General features: G+C 54.9%; 2 protein-coding genes across 4 annotated transcripts; one reads left to right on the plus strand and one right to left on the minus strand.

The window, feature by feature from the left end:
• Nucleotides 1-6: 6 nt before the first annotated feature.
• Nucleotides 7-14,448, plus strand: LOC121094382 (tyrosine-protein kinase Srms-like). Of its 3 annotated transcripts, none has more exons than XM_040607813.1 (10): nucleotides 7-886; nucleotides 3,041-3,162; nucleotides 4,023-4,189; nucleotides 5,134-5,272; nucleotides 5,731-5,889; nucleotides 7,734-7,915; nucleotides 8,092-8,248; nucleotides 8,625-10,520; nucleotides 11,260-11,472; nucleotides 12,703-14,448. In XM_040607813.1, exons 1-8 carry the CDS (start codon nucleotides 531-533, stop codon nucleotides 8,816-8,818), a joined length of 1,476 nt encoding a protein of 491 aa, XP_040463747.1. In that variant the 5' UTR covers nucleotides 7-530; the 3' UTR covers nucleotides 8,819-10,520; nucleotides 11,260-11,472; nucleotides 12,703-14,448. The 3 variants fall into 3 exon arrangements, with proteins under 3 accessions (XP_040463747.1, XP_040463748.1, XP_040463749.1); XM_040607814.1 differs by having other exon boundaries at nucleotides 13,394-14,448; XM_040607815.1 differs by having other exon boundaries at nucleotides 546-622; nucleotides 721-3,162.
• Nucleotides 14,339-17,469, minus strand: PPDPF (pancreatic progenitor cell differentiation and proliferation factor). The gene is made up of 5 exons (XM_040607819.1): nucleotides 17,336-17,469; nucleotides 16,087-16,177; nucleotides 15,167-15,244; nucleotides 14,902-14,998; nucleotides 14,339-14,697 (listed from the first exon to the last, which is right to left on the minus strand). The coding sequence occupies exons 2-5, from the start codon at nucleotides 16,139-16,141 to the stop codon at nucleotides 14,586-14,588; spliced, it is 342 nt and encodes a 113-aa protein (XP_040463753.1). The 5' UTR covers nucleotides 16,142-16,177; nucleotides 17,336-17,469; the 3' UTR covers nucleotides 14,339-14,585.
• Between the last annotated feature and the right edge of the window lie 4,481 nt (nucleotides 17,470-21,950).

The following is a 21,950-nucleotide window of genomic DNA, read 5'->3' on the forward strand; positions in this document are numbered from 1 at the left end:
TAATTCTGTTTTAAATCTCTCACATTTGTGCATGCAATTATTTTCCTATGGAAAAAAAAATACCCTCCCACACAAGTGAGATCAAGACTATTAGCTGGAGCCAGCCACTTGTCACAAGAGCTGCTTGAAGAACAGAGAGCTGTGTTTACCGGTGCTCTGGTAACAAGCAGGAGAGCACACTTTAAAACAATAATTAAAAAAAAAAAAAAAAAAAAAAAAGCCGTTCTCCTTCGAGAGCGGTGAGGCTGGCTCCAGCTGTGCCTGTCTCCCAGATGTGCCCGTGGGTCTGAGCGTGGGACTCCTGCCTGCAGACTCGTCCCACCTGCAGACTCGTCTCACCAGATCAACCAGTTTCACTTTCAGAAATAGGAAGTTCGCCGGGAAGGGCCAGCGAGCGCCCAGACGCGTGCGAGGGACGCGGGACAGCAGCATGAGCCTCCCGGCCGGCAGCATGAGCCTGGGATCGCCCTGTCCTCCAGCCTGGAGAAGCGCGGTGGCATAGACCACCGCATCCACTGCCTCTGCCAGGGATGGAGCAGTTTGTCCGGAAGCGTTTGACCTTCCTGACATCATTCTGGAACAAGCTCCGTCCCCGCTCCGTGCCGGAGAGCTGCTCGCTGGGGTATCTTGGTTCTGATTCCGTTTCGCTGCACTCGGAGCCGAACTCCATTTCCTTCATCCCCAAGTCGTCTCTCTTTATCGCTTTATACGCTTTCACAGCCCGGAGCGCGGAGGAACTGAGCGTAAGTGCAGGGGACAAACTGCGTGTCCTCAGAGAAGAAGGAGAGTATGTCTTCGCCCGGCGGCTGCTGGGGGAACCGGCCATGGGGTACGTTCCTGCTGCGTACGTGGCCAGCCTCAGCCAAGGCACCTCTGCTCACCAGCCGTAAGTATCTGATGCTCCGGACCTGTAGCGGGATGGATGCTGGACAGGGTAGCATGTCCCTGCACAGGGAAAGGCAGCACTCACCCTCTGCGACAGCAGGGAGCATGAGTTCCTTGTCCCCTACTTTAGCCATCAGTGGTGGTGGGACCGGGTGGGGATCTGCCCTCCCCTGGGCATCCCTGCCATGAAACTCCTGCAGCTCCCAGCAGCGGGATGGAAGTATTGAGCACAGCAAGGGCTGAGGGGTGTGTCAAAGGGCAGAGATGCTGGTCCCCCTTCTTGGGTGCATCACCCTTGCGCACGATGGGGTGGATCTGGGCTGGCATGTGGTGCGATGTGTGAATGGATGCAGCTACGGTGCTGAATAAATGGGCTCCTGCTTGCTCCAGCACCTCTCCCTCTTGCCTGCATTAAAGGGCATGCAGCAGGGAGGGTGGGAGCTGGGGAAGCTTGTACCTGAGCCCTGCCAGCTCCAAAGGGCTCAGGAGCATGGGGAGAAGCAGTTTGGGCTGGGACCTACTAGGAAGCCCAAAGCTCTGTAGCTCCAAGCCATGGCGGTGGTGCTGCTCTCCAGCTCCTGATCATTTGAGACTGGGGGCTCCCTCCCTGTCAGTGCCTCTCCCACCTGACACGGAGCTTGGCTTGATGTCTCAGCCTTCTCTCAGCTGGGGAAAGCCCAGGCACAACGTTGCATAAGGCAGCCTGGTCCTGACACGCTAGGCAAAGCGCCCCGAGACACTGCTGCTCCCTCTGTACCAGGCCCTGAGTCACGGGGAGCGCATGGACGGGGTGGGTGTGATCACCCTGCAGACTCCCCCTGTGCTCACCCTGTGCTGCCTGGGGGTGGGGGTAAAGGAAAGGAGTGGGGGGAGCCTGGGAAGGGCCCTGGATGTGCAGGGGCAGTGATTGCAGCTGGTGGGATGGGAGACACCCTCCCTCCCTCACCTCCCTGCATGCGCTTTGCAGAAAGGCAAATCTCGTCTGGTTTGCACCGTGCTGGGACCGCATCAGTGAGGACCGTGGGGTCAACTCGCTGCTTCAGTCCCATTGCACAGAACACTTGGGCAGGCTACAGCTGAGTGTGCTGGTGCGTGTGTGCATGCCCAGCCTGTGCCCAGCCCCATCCCGAGGACAGAGGTGAGGGGGATGCCACAGGGAGGGCGGTTGGCAGCAAACGTGCAGGGCTTTGCAGCCGGAGCAAGCTGCAAGTGCACAGACTCTGCGGAGCCGCAGGTCGGAGCTGGGTGGTGATTTGTTCAGCTGCTGTAACCCCATCACATATAATTTCCTGCACGGTTTCCCAGACACTGGCGATCCCAGCTAATGATGAAACCTTCGGTTTCTCACATCCTGGCTGTGTCAGGCTGGGTGAAGCAGCCCCTTCCCCACGCTGCTGTGCATCCCGCTGAGTCGGGACCCGGCCAGCCAACCTGCCTTTTCTTGCTGGAGATTCGGTGATGAATCTCGGTGCTGATTGGGCACAGAAGAGGGGTTTGGCTGGGTCCTTCCTCCTGACTTGGTGCTGCTGAGGTCCCCAACCAATGCTACCATGTCTGGAGCACCGAAGGGCAATTCCCAGAGATGTTTTCATTGATGCAATTCGCTCACGCGCTCTGAGAGCTGGTTGTGTCTGTGAGCTGCATGTCAAGAAGCACAAAGCGATCCTGTGCCTGTAGCTGTTGTTCTCGTAGCAGGACACATGGGTGCGACCCCACCAGAGCATCTTCCACGCAGCACTAGGTGGTTGGTGTTTTATTTACTGCAGGCTGTCAGCCCAGGTGCTGCACCAAGCCACACTGTAAACCTCCTGATTTTGGGATGGAGCTGAGACCTGGCCAGCTTGATGCACTGGTGACCAGCCACTTCTGGAGGAAATAGTTCGCAGTCAGCAAGCTGCAAGTGCCTGCAAAACTAATCCAAGGAAGCAGCCCTGTTGCAGGCTGGCAGCAGTGTGCGTGGCAGCCACATTCACAGGCTCTGAGGCATGGACTGGCTGCTGTGCCGCTCGCTTGGTGGCTGCCAGGGGTGGGCAAATGGTGGTAGGGAGCTGCTCGCCCACTGGCCCAGAAGGTGCAGAAGCCCCTGGGACAGATGCAGCCCCATGTCTGCACCATCTCCTTGCACCACGCTAACCCCTCTCCTCCCTTCCCCCAGCTGGTACTTCAGCAAGATCAGCCGAAATGAAGCTGAGCAGCTCCTCCTCTCGCATCCCAACCAGCACGGCTCCTTCCTGGTCCGGGACAGTGAGAGCAGCAAGGGCGAATACTCTCTTTCAGGTAATTTTGTGGCAATTATCCAGAGAAAATTAGCGCAGGGAAAGGAACCAGGCTGTTCCTTAGGGGCAGCTCCTGGCTTGGTCATCACAGGTAGAAAAACATGGAAATGTTTAAAGCAATTTACAGCATCTTGTTAAAGTGAGCGGACTGTTTTCTAAAAGCGTGGGGAAAGCTAATAGATGCAGATACGGATTACTGAATTACTGTGGCAAAGGAAAGTGCTTTGCTCCCATCCAGGGTATGAAAGCCATAAATAATTCACGGAAGCTTAATGATGGTTTCATGGCACTGACTCCTAGGATTTCATTCCAGTGGCTTTTGTGATCTGAGGGTTGTCTAAAAATACGCTACCACTCCAGATTTCCAGGGCCTGGGCTGCTCCCACATACGGAAATCTGAGTTTGGGGGGGTCGGACCAGGCAGTGCTGTTACAATCTGGTCCAGATCCACATAAAAACAACCCCAAGAAATTCACAGCAAACCCCGCACCCTGCCCATCGCCCCTGGGTGGTGGCGTGCCTGCAGGAGGCCCAGCCGCTGGTTTATCCACCTCGAGCAGCAATGAGCTCCGTCGCTCTCCGAGCAGTGCATCTGCCTGGGGAATCATCCCTGCTAATAAAGCATCACCTCTGAGGTCCAAGCAAGCCCCACTTGCCCATGGTAGGAGTCTTCTGAGCTGGGAGGTGGGAGCAAAAGGGATGGTGGGGAGTGGGGTGTAATAGCCCAGGGGTGAGTTGTGTTGCTTTAAGGTGAATTAATAGACAGGCTGCCTGGAGAGGAGAGGGTGAGAGTCAGCAGGGAGGGGGGAAAGAGCCGCGATTGCACAAGCTGAGTTTTACCCACCTTGGGCTTCCCCGCAGTGCGCAACCACTCAAAGGTCAGCCACTTCCGAATCTGCAAGAGCCCCGGAGGCAGCCTCTACATCCAGAAGGGGCATCCCTTCCCCGACATGGAGGAGCTCCTCGCCTTCTACACCCAGCACTGGAAGGTCATCCAGAGCCCCCTGCTGCAGCCCTGCAGCCCCGCGGTGCGTACACCTGGGGCACAGCTTGGCCAGGGGCCCAAAGGTGGCCAGGATGGAAAAAAGGAAAGAGAAAAGAGGGAAAAATAGACATTAGTAGTCTGTCTATTTGGGATTTGAGCTTTATTAAGTTAAATTTAAAATACACCCTTAGTAAAGCTGCCAGCTTCACCTTTTATCAGCCATGTTAAGGCCAGGTAGAGCACTTGTACGGATTTTTGACCAGTCAGAACGCACAGGCTTTTCTGAAATGTCTTCTCCACCTCAAAGACAAGAAACCACATTGTTACAAAACCCTTTGGATCTGGAAATACCCCTGCTTCCCATTTTTTCCGTAGCGTATAATAAGACCACATTGCTTTTATATAGTTTTCATGCCAATTACTGTGGCACTCATAAATCCAATTAGAGTATTAATCCCAAATTGCCAACTCATTTCCTGATTAGAACTCCATCCGCTGGTTATGACTTAGAAATAACAATTAAACATGTGAATAATCCAAGAGTAAAACTGAAAGGTGCAAGATAAAATAAATGCTTAATGAGCTGAAATCTAAATCAGACATAATATGCAATAACATGCATTTACTCATTTTTATTTATTGGTGGAAATGGAGAAGAGCCACCTCCGAGGTCTGATGAGCAATGAATTGTGACTTGAATTCCTGATATTTCATATAGTCTCCAAAAATCTCCCCCCTTGCATACATTGCCTCCCAGCAGAGGTAATGCAGAGGATGCCCCCCCCCCCCTCCCATGCTTTGTGCCCCAATGAACATTTAGCAGATGGAAACGCAATGCAACCCTGGGGCAATGCAGGTCATGGAGCACCATGTCCTGCTCACTCCTCCGTAGGCACCAGGCCTTGGTGGGCACCAGAAGCTGGTGTAGGCACCATCAGCAAGTCCTGCCCAGGCGGCTGGTCCGAGCATGCAATGTCCATTCTGCAGACCCCCCCTGAGAGGGATGGCTGGGAGCGCCCACGCTGGGAGTTCACGCTGCGGAGGAAGCTGGGTGAGGGCTACTTCGGAGAGGTGTGGGAAGGACTGTGGAAGAACACAGTGCCGGTGGCCATCAAGATCATAAAAGGTAGGTGGAGGAGCAGATGTGGCCAGCTGGGTCTCTCATTCACTGCCACATCGTTCACCTCCTTTTGTTTCCCAGTCCTGTTGGCCTCTGTGTCTGTCTTATCAAGCAAACTGTGGTAGGACCTGGCAGGAGGCCACTGGACTATTTCTATGGACCCACCTAATCTTGGGCTGTGCCTTTATAAAATGGCTCTGCCCAGTGGGTTCATGGTAAGCTATGTCAAGTCAAGTCAAATGGGTTTGTGATGTCAAGTCCTGCTGGGGATATGATCCTGAAAATGGGATCCAAAGCCCTGTGGAAAACATCTTGGGTATTTGGATCTGAGACATAGGGTGTGCAGACATGAGCGAGGTGGGCTGTTAGGAGTAAAAAGGTCCTTATCCCAGCTGGAGGTGCTGAGCTTCCAACATGCACATGAGAAAGTAGCTCACAACCGTCACGTTGGCTTTGTTCCCTAGCTGACATGAAGGCAGAAGACTTCACCAAGGAGATTCAGAACCTGAAGCGCCTGAGGCATGAGAAGCTGATCCAGCTGCACGCTGTCTGCTCGCTGGATGAGCCCGTCTACATCATCACTGAGCTCATGCGGAAAGGCAACCTCCACAGCTACCTCAACAGTGAGTACCCATGCTGGCACCATGGGGAGTGGGCTCCCGGGGCAGTGCTGCTCTGCAGATACTTTCTGTGACCCAGAATGGCCCTACGAATCCGAGTGGGGACCCTAAGAGAGCAAAAGTCTAGGTTTGGGTCCTGTTTAGATCAGTGGTAACACAGAGCAATCCATGGGTGCTTAGTGGAGATGGTCTTGGGTGACCCCAAGACCTAAAGACACAGTGCCATGATCCTTTTGGTGTCTGTATGGGCTGGGTATCAGTTCCTGGGAGGGCAAGTGTGTCGGTAGGTACCTTCATCCCTCTTTCTTATCTCACCCATGGTCTGCCACCTCCCAGTAGTGCACAGAAACCCTGTGGACATGTTTCATAGAATCACAGGATGGTTTGGGTGGAAGGCACCTTGAAGACCATCTCATTCCACCCCCCTTCCATGGGCAGGGACCCCTCCCACCAGCCCAGGTTGCCCCCAGCCCCGTCCAGCCTGGCCCTGAACCCTGCCAGGGACGGGGCACCCCCAGCTGCTCTGGGCAGCCTGTGCCAGCGCCTCGCCGCCCTCACAGGGAAGAATTTCTTGCTCGTATCTGATCTACATCTGCCCTCTCGCAGTTTAAAGTCTTTCCTCCTTGTCCTGTCACTACAGGCCCTACTAAAAAGTCCGTCCCCACCTTTTTCATAAGCCCCCTTTAAGTATTAAGTATATGTAAGCTTGGGCAACTCTGCCTTCATTGGGAATGAAATGACCCGTCCCCCAGGCCAGCAGCATGGCTCTGTTCGTGTGCAGAGCTAGCAACAGGTCACAGGCCACCCATCACCAGCCATCAGTTTATTTTTCTTGGCCTTTCTTTTCCTGACCCAGTCATCAGTCTTGAAGGGAAACAAGACAAACCACTCCCACCAAGACCTGTTCTTCTGCTGGGTGCACCCCCCTCCTCCCCCACGCTGACCTAGTTTTTGGTTGGGGCTCCAACAATATTTGGTGCCGGAGGAGCTGGAGCTTGCAGGTAGGACAGGTTGAGAGGCCCAGCTGGAGATTTGCATGTCAGAAGGTCACCTTCAGCTTTGAACAAGACATGGATGTCCACATCTTCATTGCAGCACAGGGTGCTCTTCATAGTGCCAGAGAATCACAGAATCATTTAGGTTGGAAAAGACCTTTGAAATCATCCAGTCCAACCGTTAACCCAGCACTGCCAAGCCCACCCAAGTGCCACCACTAACCCATGTCCCTAAGTGCCACATCTACATATTTTTTAAACACCTCTGGGGATGGTGATTCCACCATGTCCCTGGGAAAGCTATTCCAATGCCTGACCACCCTTTCAGGGAAGAAAGTTTTCCTCATACCCAACCTAAACCTTCCCTGGTGACACTTGAGGCCATTTCCTCTTGTCTTATGGCTTGTTACTGGGAGAAGAGACCAATGCCCACCTCACTACAGCCTCCTTTCAGGCAGTTGTAGACAGCAGTAAGATCCCTCAGCCTCCTCTTCTCCAGAACTAAAAGTTCCCTCAGCTGCTCCTCATAAGACTTGTTCTCTAGACTCTTCCACCAGCGTTGTTGCCCATCTCTGGCAACGAATGTGCCCCCTCCAGCACATCTACGTCCCTCTTGAAGGGAGGAGACCAAACTTGTCTCTTCAGAGCTCACCCCAGTCCCATCCTGAGGAGCACATGGCTGTGCTGAACTTCCCACACAGTACCACTGGACAGTTGGGCAAGACCTCCAGTTCAAGGTTTTATATGTTCCCCTGGTCCCACATTGCCAGCACAGGGTCTCCTTACAAACCAGAACATCCAAAATAGATGTTGCTAGATTGCCCCCAACACTTGGATCATCTGGGTTAACAGGTCCTGAAGGGAAGTCCCTGGGCACCTCCCACCTGCTCAACATCGCCTGCCAAGTGGCGGATGGGATGAGGTATCTGGAGGAGAAGCATATTGTCCACCGGGATCTAGCGGCCAGAAACATCCTGGTGGGAGAGGAACTCACCTGCAAAATTGCTGATTTTGGACTTGCCCGGCTCCTCAAGGTTGGTCAGTGGGATCCTGTGTTCCCCCCCCATCACCCCAGGCCACCAAGCTGCCCCAAGCTGCAGCCAACCCCCCTGCCATCCCCTTTTGCAACCCACAGCCCCGGCAAAGCCCCAAAAGCAGCATCTGTGTTCATCATACCACCCCTCGTGACCCATCTCCCCTTGCTTTTCAGGATGACATTTATTCCACCAGCAGCAGCACTAAAATCCCCGTTAAGTGGACAGCCCCGGAGGCAGCCAACTACCGCACCTACTCCCTCAAGTCTGATGTCTGGTCCTACGGGATTCTGCTCTATGAAGTCTTCACGTATGGACAGATCCCGTATGAAGGTAGGGCTGCCAGCCCCATCCAGTGCAGCTCCATCCAGAAGCCAGGCAGCTTGCCCATGGTCCCCAAAAGCCAACATGGCACGAATTGTTATCTTGTCCCTTCCACGAGGGATGAGAAGCAGCTCCTAGAGCATGAATAGGTTGTTGTCCACTTTGGGGGCTGCTTAGAGGGATTTTCAGTGCTTGCAATGTGGGTGTAGGAGCTGGAGGCAGGAAGGTGGAGTGGGCTGGATGATCTCTCACAGCCTTTCCTCTACCAGCCTCATGGTAGAGAGACACCAGCAGTGCTGGCTGACATCTTGGCCCACTGCAGGTGTACCTTCGGGGCATCCTCTGGGGATGTTAAGATTCAGGAGCATCCTCTCCTTCCTTGCAGGAATGACAAACCAAGAAACCGTACGGCAAATCACCAGGGGCTACCGCCTTCCCCGGCCCAGCTCCTGCCCTCCCGAGATCTACAGCATCATGCTGGAGTGCTGGAACGGCAACACAGAGGAGCGTCCTACCTTCCTGGCCCTGCGGGAGAAGCTGGGCTTCATCTACAGACGGCTGCTCAGCTCCCTCTCCTGAAGGATCCCTGCCCACCATCCTTCCTGCACAAACCCACCCAGGCCAGCTCTTACCAAGAAGCTCCTTCCTTCTGGTTTGCCCTCTGACAGGGCTCCAAGGAAAGCACTTCCCCCCCCAGAAAACAGCCCATGGTCCCTCTCGGTCAGGATGCAGGGAGGTAGCCAAGGGAAAAGGCAATGAGTTGTGGAGAACTCCTTGCCAGCGCTTGGCTGTGTAGCAGTCTGGAAAGGCCCCATGGTAGTGAAGGTATCACCCAGAGTTTACATCTTCATTCAGCCAGTAGGGTGGGAGGTCCCTGCTGCTCCCCACGCCAACGTGAAGGTTTGCAGATTTTTGTTCAGTTGAGGCTCCGCTTGATTTTTCTTGTAGTGTGTGTCCGGTGTATTTATCAATAAATGTGTGTGCATCCATCCTCGAGTCCTCGCAGGGCATTGCTGGATGCTCCACCCTCGCCACGCTGCTCCCCTCCCTGACCAGCAAGCAATGGTTTGCAACCAGTCCCACTCTTGCAAACACATATATAACTCTTTGGTCTCTGTGCATCCAGATGGGCACTAAACCTTAGTGTGTGTCTGCCAGCCCTTTCCCAGGCAGCAGCCCGGCTTGCACAAGGATCCTGCGCAGGCAGCTCCTGCCTGGGCTGCTCCACTCTGGCTCCTTGCCTTGCTCACCATCGTGTAGTTATTCCAAGAGAAATGTGTTTCTGGGTTCATACGTTTAATGCCCCCTTAGCCCAGGTGCGGGCAGCAGAGGCAGCACTCAGGAAAACACTGTTTCACCCTGTTTTACTCCTTATCACACCTATGGTGCAAAGCCAAGAGATGGTCCCCCAGCTGCTCGCCGGTCCCCAGGCCTGGCATTATAGAAGGACCTTAACCCGCCCAAGCTGGGGTGGAGCGGGGGGGAGGGGAGCATTTGCTCCAGCCAAGTACCTTTTGCCCCCCTGCTCAAGCCCACTCGGAGGCCGGGCTGTCCTTGGCAGCAGCGGAAGGAAAAAGCAGCAGTGGGAGCAGTGCCAAGGCGCCAGGCTGGTGCAGGCAACCTACTGTGGCCACACTGGGGGCACCAGTGGCAGGGAGCACGGTGTGCTGCGGGTGAAAGGCAGCCTGGCACGGCCAGGGCTGCCTGGCTTTGGGTTTTCTCCTGACAACCCCATTTTGCCTGTTTGCAGGAGACGGGGTGACCGGTTGCACTGAAACAACAGCGGAGTTGGAATATACGAAGTTAATAAAGTTTGTGCAATACCCCCCGCGTCTGAGCAGCATCCGTGCTGTGCAAAACAGCAGAAACAAGTCTGGCTGATAACTGAGCAAGTCTTTGTGCACAAGGGGCCTGGAAAAGGGAGGTGGGAATGTGGTTTTGGTATGCGACAAATTCTGCTCCGGTCACACTTCCAATGAAGCCGGAGCAAGGGCAAGGCAGTAGCTGAGCCCTCAGGAGCTGCAGCCGTGCCCGGGAAAGCAGCTCCGGGCTAGAGTGTTCACAGCTGGAAAAAGCAACAGGTTGGGTTTGTTTGGACATATTTGCAAGAGGAAACCTTCATCTTACAAAAGCATTTCACAGGCTGATCAAACACCCCAGCAGAAAGCACACACGTGCACGGCCCAGATCCCCTCGTACAAGAAACTGAAGACCGAAGCCGAGTGCGGCGGGTGACGGGTTCATTGCATGCCAAGAAAGAGCACAGACACGCATGGTGCAGGTATGGCAGGGCTGTTGCAGCCGTAAGAATATTAAATTTGCAAGTCTGATTGCCACCAGATGGAGCTAAAAAATTAAGCAGGAGAAGGGGGTGTGTGGGGTGCTGGGGCTGGTGTGGGGAGCAGCGGTGCAGGAGTGGGGTCCCTGGAGAAGCCAGCGGGGTGGCAGGGCTGTAGGAGCCCTCCTGCCTGTGCTGGCCCCATCAGCCACATGCCCCCAGAGCAGCTCAGGCTGCTGTAGCAATGTCACGATGGGTGGTGTGGAGGGGGGTGGACATGGCGCTGCCAACAGCAGCTTTTCTTTCCTCCTCCTTAGCTGCATTAGAAGCAGATCTGCTGCTTGGGTTTGCCCTCCAGCACGGTCTGCTGGCTTTTGGCATTTCTCTGAGTCATTATGTGCTTGAAGTAGACAGAGTTGTGGGAGGGAGCCGAGGATTTTCTTATCTCCCAGGATCTCAGCCTGGGCAGTGCACTGCAGCATCCCCCCAGAATCAGAGCCACTATGGGGACCAAGCTCTTCCTAAAATCCATCCCACGAAGGCAGAGCTGCCAGGGTCCCCAGTCCTTTCTGAACCCCACCAGAATGGGCATTGCAAATACTGTTGTTAAAGGCATTTGCCTGCTCTGGTTTCAGCCTGGCATGTGCTCTGTTTGCAGATTCAACTTGACCGACTGGCATTTGCAAACACTGTCAGGCTAACAGGATGTATTTGAGCTGCACAGTCTGTTTCTATTTTTAAGGTCCCACATTGGCCTTTGAAGGGTGAGGGGGAAGCAAAGCTGCTGGAGGGGAAAAAAAATAAAAAAATCCCCAAGCAGCAAGAGGAAGGCAATGAAAGGAAGTATTTCTCACACGGCTGCTGTGGGAGCTCCTGCGAGACGGCGGGGTGGCACAAGGGCTGCTGCTAGGGCCGAGAGCGAGCGGAAAGCACCGGCTGTTTTTTTGCCAAATATGTGAGTTAATCAACAGTCAAAACACGGGGTCTCGTCACAGGGCACAAGGTGGGGGTGGAGGAGCAGAGGAGGCGATGTCCGTCCCGGGGGGGGGGGGGTTGGTGCCATGGGAGGTGGGTGCTTGGCCCTCCGAGAGCAAGCCCAAGGGCAAGAGGGGATGCGCAGGGAGGGGTATAGCATGTGAAGAGCCCCTTTGCTTGTTTTGCTTCTGTTGCCCAATGAATCCCTGGCTATCTCATCCCAACGGGCAGTACGATGACCCGAAACACGGGAGATGAGCTGGAATCAGAATTGTTTGGGTTGGAAAAGGCCTTTAACATCATCAAGTTCATTAGCCCAGCACTGCCAAGCCCACCACTAAACCACGTCCCTAAGTGCCACATCTACGCATCTGACTCCACCACTTCCCCAGGCAGCCTGTTCCAATGCTTGACAACCCTTTCTGGGAAGAGATTTTTCCTAATATCCAGTCTAAACCTCCCCTGGCACAACTTGAGGCTGTTCCCTCTTGTACCATCACTCATTACTTGGGAAAAGACACCGACACCCACAGCAGTGGGAATGGAGACAAGACGAAAATAAATGCGCCCAGCTGTCGGGTGCTTTTCCTGAACATGTCTGAGAGCTGCAAAGGGGCAAGAAAGGCCCCCAAAGCACCAGGCAAGCAACCAAGGCAATGCCAAGGTCTTTGCTCTCAGCCATGTGATGAAGGTGCCTGGGAGTGCAGTCTGTGAGGCGACCAGGCTCTCCCTGTTTTTTTCACCCCAGCAGAGCAGGAGCCCAAGTCTGTGAGTCTTTACATATGTTTTAAAAAATCCCCTTTAACTCAGCAGGGCTTTTCCAAGCCCTTTTGCTCTGCTGGACAGGGAGCTGCTGGCATCAGGGCAGCCACTCACTGCTGCTGTAGTTACTGCTGTAAATCCAACCTGCCTCACAGCAATGTGGGCATGAGTTTAACCTCCACGCAGTGTACAAAAACAGGATGGAGGAGCATCAGTGTGCTGGTGGCATCGCAGCAGGCAGCCAGAGCAGCTCACCCAGAGCTGGGTCAGCCCAGGGAAAGCGCCCAGCTGAAAACCAGGCACACAGGATTGGTGCCTTTGCTCTGAAACAGCCTGTCCCAGGGTGCCTGAGGACATTTGCTGGGTTGGACCCTCTGCAATCACAAGACCAACAAGCAAATATGGCAATATTGACTTTACCTTTGTGTATCTACACTTTAATCTGCAGGCCCTGAGGTTGCAGGCTTGGAAAAAATATTTGTTTCTCCAAAATGAGGGGTTTCTGCTGGGAACCAGCAGCAGATAAGACCCCTTTGCTCCTCCGGGGCATCCCAGGGGCCAGCAACAGCCGAAGGGGCTTGCCAGGGCATCGCAAGGTCCCAGAGCTGTGTGCTTGCTGGTATGAGCCAGTGCCACAGCCACACTTCCCAGCTCACCGGCCAGACAGTGTGCCTTGTCTTGTCTTACTCAGAAATGATTTTTTAAAATTATTTTCTTTTGCTTGATTTACCTTCACTTTGTGAAGTTTAAAGGCTGCCCCATGCCTCCTGCGATACACAGCCACACACGCGTAGGTGCAGACCCCCAGCAGTGCCGAGCAGCCGCGGTTTGCTGCCTGGCTGGAAGCCACGTCAGATCAGTGGTGGGGTGATGTGCTGCTGTGGACACGGAGGTCACCCACAGGGTGCTGGAAGCCTTTGAGGATCTAAACCACGTGCCCAAGGCTGCTGGCCCTGGGGACCCCCCCATAATCATTCCTTTTGGATGCACATGCTTACACAAGGGGGAGCGGAGGTCCCAGTGCTGCCCCAGCCCCTCCTAGGGACAGGGGAGCCAGACCCTCTGCCCTGAGGACAAGGACTGTTGCCTGGAGATAGAGCGCCCAGGGCAAAGCTTACACAACACTTTTTCCCTATCAGAAACAAGAAGCAAAGCTGGAAGTGACCCCGGATGCCTCTGGAGCAGCGACACAAAGCAGAGCAGCCACCTCAGCTGCTCCCTGGGCCAGGCAGTGGGGAACTTTGCCTTTGCCCCTGCTCACATGGGATGCCAGCCGTACAACGTCACTGCTCAGAGGTCCTGCAGCACCCGATGCACACAGGGACTGTCCCATACCACGTGCTGGGGCTAAAAACAGACCAAGCAGGGATTTGGCACCTTTAAATCAGCCCCCGCCAGGGTTTTGTTTGCCTCCAGCAGGAACCTTGCCCCTTTGCATGCAGGCACCTGCAGGCTCTTGTTTTCTCAGTGCTGTATCAAGCAGCACTTCCCAACTATCAGGCAGATCACAGAAGGGCCAAACAGCCAAGCTGACCCATTCAAAGCAAAAAAATCAGCCAAAACAGCCCTCAGGGCAGTACAGCTGATGGGCCAGCTGGGCTCCAGGGCTGCCCAGCCCAGCATACCCCAAGCTGCCATCCACACCATGAGTTCCAGCCTGACATCAGGCCCATTAAACACAAACCCTGAGCAAGCCTCCTCTCTTCCCTCATTAATTCTGCACCAAAATCCTTTTTCCAGCCCTGACCAGACCCAGGCACTCACTCCTACCCCAGAAGGTACCAGGGCAGGGCAGGGCAGCAATGTGCTTGGGGAGCAAAACAAGTTCAGTGCCAGCAGGGACAGGCTGTGCAGCCAGCTATGGAGGAAAGGGTGGGGGAGGCACTTGCAGCATCACCACAGCCAAGCCAGGTCTTGCTGACATGCAAAACACACACGCACCAGTGAGTCACGCTGGCACAACTGCGCCATGCAGCATTGCCAGATCCTGCTGCTGCGGTCAGAGGCTGCACCACATCCTGGTCCAGCCCCACCAAACCGGCAGCGCTGCTCTGCCATCCCACCCCAGACGAAGAACAACCCACTGAGTTTTAAAAGGCTGCTCAGGTTTATTAGTTGTCATTGTATGAGTACAAGGTAAATAAAACATGTTACAAAGTCCACGTGGAAAGGGCGTAGTTACGTTGAGAAAGAGTAAAAAAGGCTGGTACGGGAATCGTCAGGGGTTCGCTGCACTTTCTTACAAAGCAGTGCCTTTGCCTTGGAGCAGCCAGCCTACTCTATGGGGGGGGGGTCTGTGCCCGCCGGTGTGGGGAGCAGCCGCTGACCCACTCATGCCGAGGGCCCGGAGCTGGGCTCGCTGGCGTGACGCCTCCGTCCTGCTCCTTGGGCTGGCACCAGGCCACATGCCATTGGTCCCGTTGTCACACGCAGTGCTCCCAAGCTGCAAGACAGAGCAAAGAGAGGGTCAGGCGTTCCCTTATTGCTCTGCATTTATTTTTGCAGCAAAGGAGCGGGTGCCCTGGACATGAGGACATCACTCACTGGGTGAGGATGTGCCTCAGGGAACACAACAGGGATGTCCCCAGCTGCCCTGGGTGCTGTGTTGGTGCTCCCCTGTCTCATCTCCTCCAAGGACCGCACTCACCTCTCTGGGGACTCTGACACGGTGGTCATGGCTGGGTGAGTCGTCTTCCCGAAGAAGAAGCTGGCCCACCAGTGGCCAGGGTCAGACTTGGGCAGACCTGGGGGGACAGTGTGTGCCAGGGCAAGGCCAGGTCAGTGCAAGTGCCCTGCCACCACCCCAGTCTCATCCCATAGGGGAGGCTGGGTCACCTCCAGTAAAATTTGCAGTGGAGGGGCTGGGTGCGAAGTCCCCGCCGTGGCCCTGAGCTGGGACTGGTGGCACTTACCCGGGGGGTGGGGGATGACCTCCCCAGAGTACTCCGAGCTGCCGCAGGAGCTGTTGCTGGATGTGGAGCTCAGGCGCTCTGTGGAGAAACCACTGCCATCAGAGCCACCACTGACCCTTGGTCACACCACGACAAGCAAAGCATGGCCTTGGCGTGGCCATCCCTGGGGGTGATGTGGCTCAGCCTTATCGCTATCTCGCTCCAGTACTTGCCCAGCTTCCATGCCAGGTCAATAGAAACCACTAGGAAGGGAATACTGGTGAGATTATGAGCTGGGCAAAAGCAGGTAGCAGAAAAGGACCTGAACACCCTTGTAGGAAAGCACTTGCAACCCCAAGGACACTATTTAATGGCTTTGCATCTGTATGCAACACTTGGCAAGCCTTTGCGGGTGACTTGAGGCCAAGAGGATGCAGATTCCTGCATGTAATCCCTGCAGTTTCAGACCAACTGCTAGAAGCCTGTTCTCGTTTCAGCTCAAGGGGAATACTTTTAATTCCCTCTGATTTAGGCAATCCATTAAACCAGAAAGTCTTTCCCCTGGAGAGGTACCAGTAGCTACCATTGCCCAGACTGGTTTTGCAGCTCATTTCCACAGCACGAGTGCAAGATGCATTTGAAGCTGCCACCTCCCCTCCCCCACAGCCTTCCTAACAAGAGGTTGCAAGACCCATCTCCAGCTGGTACAACTGGGCAGGGGCTGCAGTGGCCCAAAGGAGGGTCCAAGCAGCAGGAGGGGGGGCTGCTAGGGGTCCCTTTTCTCAGCAAGAAGCCCACCAGGTCTTGTGGGGCTTCAGCTGAAGGCAGGCACATGCCTGAGCTCAGCTTTTTTGCCGCTGGAGCCACATCCCACCGAGCCTGGCAGCGCACCCTGCCCACTGGTCCACCGGCCCAAGCACCCCCACACCCTGTGCCCTTACTTCTGTAGTAGGTGTGCGTCGCCATGAGCGAGCCGCTCGATGGGATGGATGCCATGGTTTCTTGATCTTGGTTCTTGTGCAGATCTAAAACCTGCAAGCAAAGGGGCCGCTGTCACTGTGGAAGGGCCGCAGCATGCTCCCCCCCCAAAAAAAAAGCTGCAACAAGAGTTTAAACGTGTCATTTCCCAAGAGGTTTGGCACGCACACCACCTTCACTGCGGCTCTGTGCTGGGCACGGGGCTAGTGCTCAGGGTGCTCAGTCTGCTTCGCATCTGCGGCTGTAGGGTTCTGGCTCAGCGCTTCGCGCAAAGCCAAAATAACTTCCTCCAAGCACAGACCTGGCGAGCCTGCACAGCACCTTCCCCAAAGCCCAGACAGGGATTTTTGCCTCCTTGCAGAAATTCCGTTCCCCTCCTTGTATCAACAGTTGGGAATTATGAAATCTCAGGCACAGATTGCATAAGTAGCAAAGGAGTGTTCAGTTTGGGGCACGTGCTGAGGATTTTCATGCTTGATGAACTTAAAGGTCTTTTCCTATCTAAATAATTTTGTGATTCCAAGGGGTTCCAGGCCAGCCTGGCCCCAGCAGTGCCTCTACCCGTGCCAGGGGCAACCCTGCCTGCCCTGCTGGCACAGCCCTCCTCTGGCAACCTCCAGTTCTAGGGCAGGCAACAAAATTCCTCCCCTCGGCCCCCAACATGACCAGTTCCGAGCGGGAGCTGCATTATTCTCCTGCTGGTACGAAGCATCTTCCTGCTAAGAGGCTGACACCCCCCATGCCCGCCCCCCCTCTGATCCCTTCTTCAAGCCATCAAAGGAAAAGCTCAGCCGGCCCCAGGCGCCAGCTGCCGGCAGCAGCCGCAGCGCCCCGGGCCTGCGGGACACCGAGCCCCCCGCCACCCGCGGGAACACCAGCAGCACCGACCCCCAGGGCTGTGAGCCAAGTACGGGGGAGGCACCCAGCACCCCCACCACCCACCGGACGGCCAGCTCCTCCCCAGCTCCTGATGAAGCTTTCCCTAGTCTAACGATGCTCCCACTTGTTGGGTGCCCTGCTCCAGAGCGTCCTCCACGCACCCACGACGCCGTTAACGCTGGGTGGGGAAACTGAGGCACGGCGCCATCTCTCAGAAATTCCACCCCACAGGGACTCGGTGCAGCCCCCTCCCAAAGCAACCCCCCCCAAACCGCTATGAGCTGCCCCATTCCCTCCCCGCTGCTCGGGGCTGCACTACCGGTCGCAGCGCACCTGGGCTGGGCAACGGCGAGGTCCGGCGGGCGGGCACTAGGGCCGCGGGGGCCGCTCGGCGGCGGCGCCGCCCGGGGAACGCAGCGTCCGCTCCGCACCGCACGGCCTGAGCCGCGGTGCTGCCGCCCCCGCCCCCGCCCCGCCCTTATAGCGGCTCTGGCCACGCCCCCCCCCGCCGCGGCGCCAATCGGGGTGGCCCTCCTTTGCGGAGGGGCGGGGCGAGGGGCGGCGGGGGCGGGCGGGGGATGCGCAGCGCCGAGCACCGACGGGGCGGCCGCTCGGCTGCGTGCTGCGGCGTTACCGGGCGGGGGGGCGACGATGGGGGGACGGTGGGGGACACCCACGCCCCCCCGGGAGCCCATTGCAGCGCCGCACGGAACGCTCACTGTTGTCTCACACAGGAGCGAGCAGATTTAAAAATTCAAAGTAATTTCCTTATTATTCATTTGATGTTCCTTGAATGTAAGAGTTTGCTTAGCCCGTGCGGTGGGCTGGCACAGCACCGCCGTTTGAGCAGGGCTTGGAAAGGTCCCATCTTAAGCAAGTGCTGTGGGCAGCGTGATAAGTCATGGCCACCACACACCGTCTAACGCCAGGAATGATCTCAGAAGATTTACCTTACTGCAGCACATAAGGTGCTTTCCCATTCCCAAGAGAAGAGGGAATTATGTTTTTCTTGACTTTGGGGTTTTTTTTCTAGGGATGGAAGTCTTTCATAACACTAGTAAAGGGACTCTGACACCTAAATGAAGTTCTTCACCTGGCGAAGGCACTGCACAGCCACAGCGTCGTGCAGTCCTCCCAGCTCCTGCTTGTCACACCTGCGCTTCAAAGGCCCTCGGTGCCAAACCAGCTTCCCACAGCTGCATCCTCAAAAACCAGCATTACGGTGTGCAATCAGTCCTGGCATATGCAAGTCAGTAAAACCTGTCCAACTTCATAGTCTCTTGGGGTTGGTGAGGTGCAGAGATGGACAGTTAGTTTCTCTTAAATTACTTGTAAAATCCCTAGAACCGTACATGTTCAAATTTTGAAGAGTATAGTTTTGAAACTCAAAGTTGAAGCGATACGACATGACACCACCTTTAAAATTAGAGTAACAATGAATAAATAACTAAATATGGATTTGAAGGGATTCTGAGCTGGCTGGGCTGTATCATTTTTGTGGGAAAATACTTGATTTTAGAGGAAAAATCCTGCAGCAAGGGCTAAGTACAACCTGCACCGCAATACAGCCCCTCCGCGTTTGGGTACCGGGGTAGCACGCTGCACAGATTCTGTGTATCAGCTGCCGGTACTGAGGGTACGAGCCCCAGGGAGCCAAGGCAATGCCGTGGGGGTGTAAAAGGAAAACGGAAACTTTACAGAAAATTGCTCTGTGTGGAGCAGGAATGTGGCTGAGAAGACAAAGTGAATCCCCTGGAAGTGTCAAAGCAGGACTCTGGAGGGGCCGGCTCCCCAAAGGCGGTGTGGTGTTTGCTGTAGCTAAAGTGTTGTTCATTTATTCTCTCTCCCCAGCTCAGTAATAGTTCAGAGCAGAGTGCTGTGGCCCAGCATGCTGAGGTTCGCAATAAAATCGTGCAGTTTGGCTGCAGCTGGGGGAAAGAGCATGTCTGGGGGGTGATACTGTAGGTGTTTTAGCGTTTGGAGACAGGAGGGAGCCCGTATCCCAGCCTGGGGTGGTTCTGGCACAAACTGTCCATGCAGCAAGGTTCATTCCTCCCCCAGTCTGTGATATTTTCATATTAATCTGGAGTTATTAAGCTTCAGGGGCAAGCAGCCAGCTCCAGGGGGACAGCGCTGGGTTGCTCCAGGAGGACATTGATGTCCCCACACAGCTCACAGAGCTGCTCAAAGGCCGAGCTGCCCTGGGGGCAGCACGGGGACAAGCCACAGCATGGGGACAGTCCGGATGGCTCATGTCCACAGATCCCCCTGGCACGGAGACACTCTGGGTGGCCCGTGACCCCAGATCCCCCTGTCTGGCCCACAGAACCAGGCAATACTCCTGCCATCGCTGCTGGGACGGGTGCTGTCCCTTGCACGCAGCCTGTGTGCACGCTCCCGGGAAATCAGCTGGGACAGCTTCGGGGAAATCCTTGGCACCACAAAGTTGTAAATAATTTGTTTATTTTCAAAGTCTACCCCGGAGGTTTAAGGACCAACACAAGAGCATGCGCAATCCATCTTGGGACCAAGTTCTTCCAGCCGTGCCTCAGTTTCCCCATGGATGATACCGACTCAGCGTTTTCCAGGGAAGGAGTTGGCTAAAGACCGTGATGGACTTTGAATACCCAAATACCAACAGGCAAACAACCACGTGGATGTTTTCATGCCCAGCATTAGGCTTCGCTTTTGTGCCTCATCATCAGGTTTGATCAGTGGTTTGATTTTGGGGTCCCTGGAACCCCTGGGCCAGCCCAGCAAAGCATGGAGAGCTTTTGGGCGCAGGCTTGGGAGATTTTTCTGACCCAGGAGGGAAAGACAGAAAGGGTGAAAACTGGGTGCTTCAAACCTGAAAAGTCATTTTTGTTTTAGTGAAGCTGGTGTCATTTTTCAGGTTCCTCCTCAAATCCTTCCTGAGAGATGTATTCCTGCATCCTAAGTCCCTCTAATAATGCACAGAGCAAAGAGAGTATATTGATAGAGAGATTATATTCTATAATGGAGTGTATTCTCCCCGGTGGGTTCAGGATGCCTTTGTACCCCACTGATCCTGAGTGGGCTAATTGCTTTAATTAATGATAGAGCAGAGATGAGCAAACACTTCCTAGTCCCTTTGTGCAAGGACACCACTTACACCCACGTTTGGGGCTGCGTTTCGAAGGATCGGCTCCTTACGCAGACGGCGCCAGGGGCGTGATGCTGCACCTGTAGCAATGGGGGTTAACTGGGGCTTCACTGGTTCAGGGAGATGAGTCTCCCCATGTGGATGAGTGACAGACTACAGCAAAACATGCCTTGCTCTGCTCTTCATCCCAAAGCCAAATCCACATCGATAGCTGGAGCAGTGCTGGTGGGATGGAGCAGCTGGGGGGGACTGATGGAGCAGCCAGGCTGGTTTCCCAGGACAAAGCCTGGCCTAGGTATGCTGAGGAGAGGAAGATACATTGAATTTGTATTGATCGAGAATCAGTAGTTTTAAAAGCAAGCAGATGACAAGATTTAGATAGATTTTCTCTTTGATTTTCCTCTAATTGGAGCCTCTGAGCTGACTGCCACTCTCCTAGCAGGTTGCTTTTGAGCAAGGTTTCTGTGTTGTCCTTCTTTTTTCTTTTTTTAAATCTGGTTCTTTGGGCTCCATGTTACAGCTGCCAACTGGCTTTTGTTATCTGCCGGTTGTGTGTGCCGTGGGGAGATAGCCTTTTGAGTCACAGTTTGTACGGCAGAAACATCTGGAAGCCAGCAAAGGCTGTGGGGCTGCAGGAGCTGCTGCCCTTGGACCCCACCAGCGCTCACAGGACGTCACAGCCGGGTGTCAGCAAACGCCGGGAGCGATGGGGCACCCCAGGGCCCAGCTGATGAGGTTTCATGCTGCTACCCAATTCCCTCTGGGGGTGAGATGTTCTCAGAAATTTGGTCAATGGTGCGAAAGTTGCCCAGCAGCCCCTTCCCCATCCCCACCGCGGAGCACGCAGCAGTTTTCCACCCGGGTGAGAAGGCAGCGCTCGCTCCCGGCACAGCAGTGGTGCAGGCTTGAGCTCTTTATGGTGCTGCAGAGCTTGATCCTGCGGGTTTTCCTTAATTCTCCCTCTGTCGAGGGCCTCTTGCTGCAGGGGAGGGAGCAGGCACGACCTGTGGTCTGGCTCTGCCCTCCCGCTCCTGCCGCACTGCATTTTCCCGGCTGTGTCGTTCAGTGCCAGGTTTGGGATCGGGGCATTGTCCGCCCAGCGCAGACAGCTGCTGCCACCTATGGATAAAAAATAGCCCAAATTCACTCCAAATACTACATTAGGGCCATCCTCTCCCCTCTGCCTGGGGCCTTTGCAGCCTCACAGAGGTCAGAGTAAGAGCCAAAAGCAAACCCATGTTGCGGCCGACACACATACCTGGGCATCTTCCCTGCCTGCACGTGTTTTAATCAGAAAAGGGGATGTCCTGGAAATACAAGGGGAGATTTTCCTGAAGCACAACACCTGAGCAGTGTATTTTACCTGTCAGCTGGAAATCATGCTCTGCCTTTCTGGGATGTGTGCAGCAAAGTGGCTCAAGTGCCACCTGGGCAGGAGAAAGAACCAAAGTTAGATCGGGGCACGCACCACTGTCCCTGCAGTGATGGGAGCAGCTCTGCTATCCTCACCTGCAGTTTGTGCCAGGGGGTGCGGGCTTCCAGAGCTGATTTCCAAAAGAGCACAGGGAATTGGTGTCAGAGACCCCTAAAATTCTGAGTGATCTGAAAATATGCACTTTGTGGAGAGAATTAGGTGGGAAGTCCAGGACTGCCTGATTTGCCTGTGTGAAAGGGATGTTCACAATTCGGAAAAGGCAGTGAAGAGAGATCATTGCTGCTTGCTGAAATCCAGAGGCTTTTAAGTGAACTTGGTCCCACGAGTTCCTGACATTTGACCCATCCATTCCTCTGCGAAAGCTGGAAAACCATCTTGCAGAAACCAGC

Source organism: Falco naumanni, chromosome 10 (assembly GCF_017639655.2).
Source record: "Falco naumanni isolate bFalNau1 chromosome 10, bFalNau1.pat, whole genome shotgun sequence".
NCBI lineage: Eukaryota > Metazoa > Chordata > Aves > Falconiformes > Falconidae > Falco > Falco naumanni.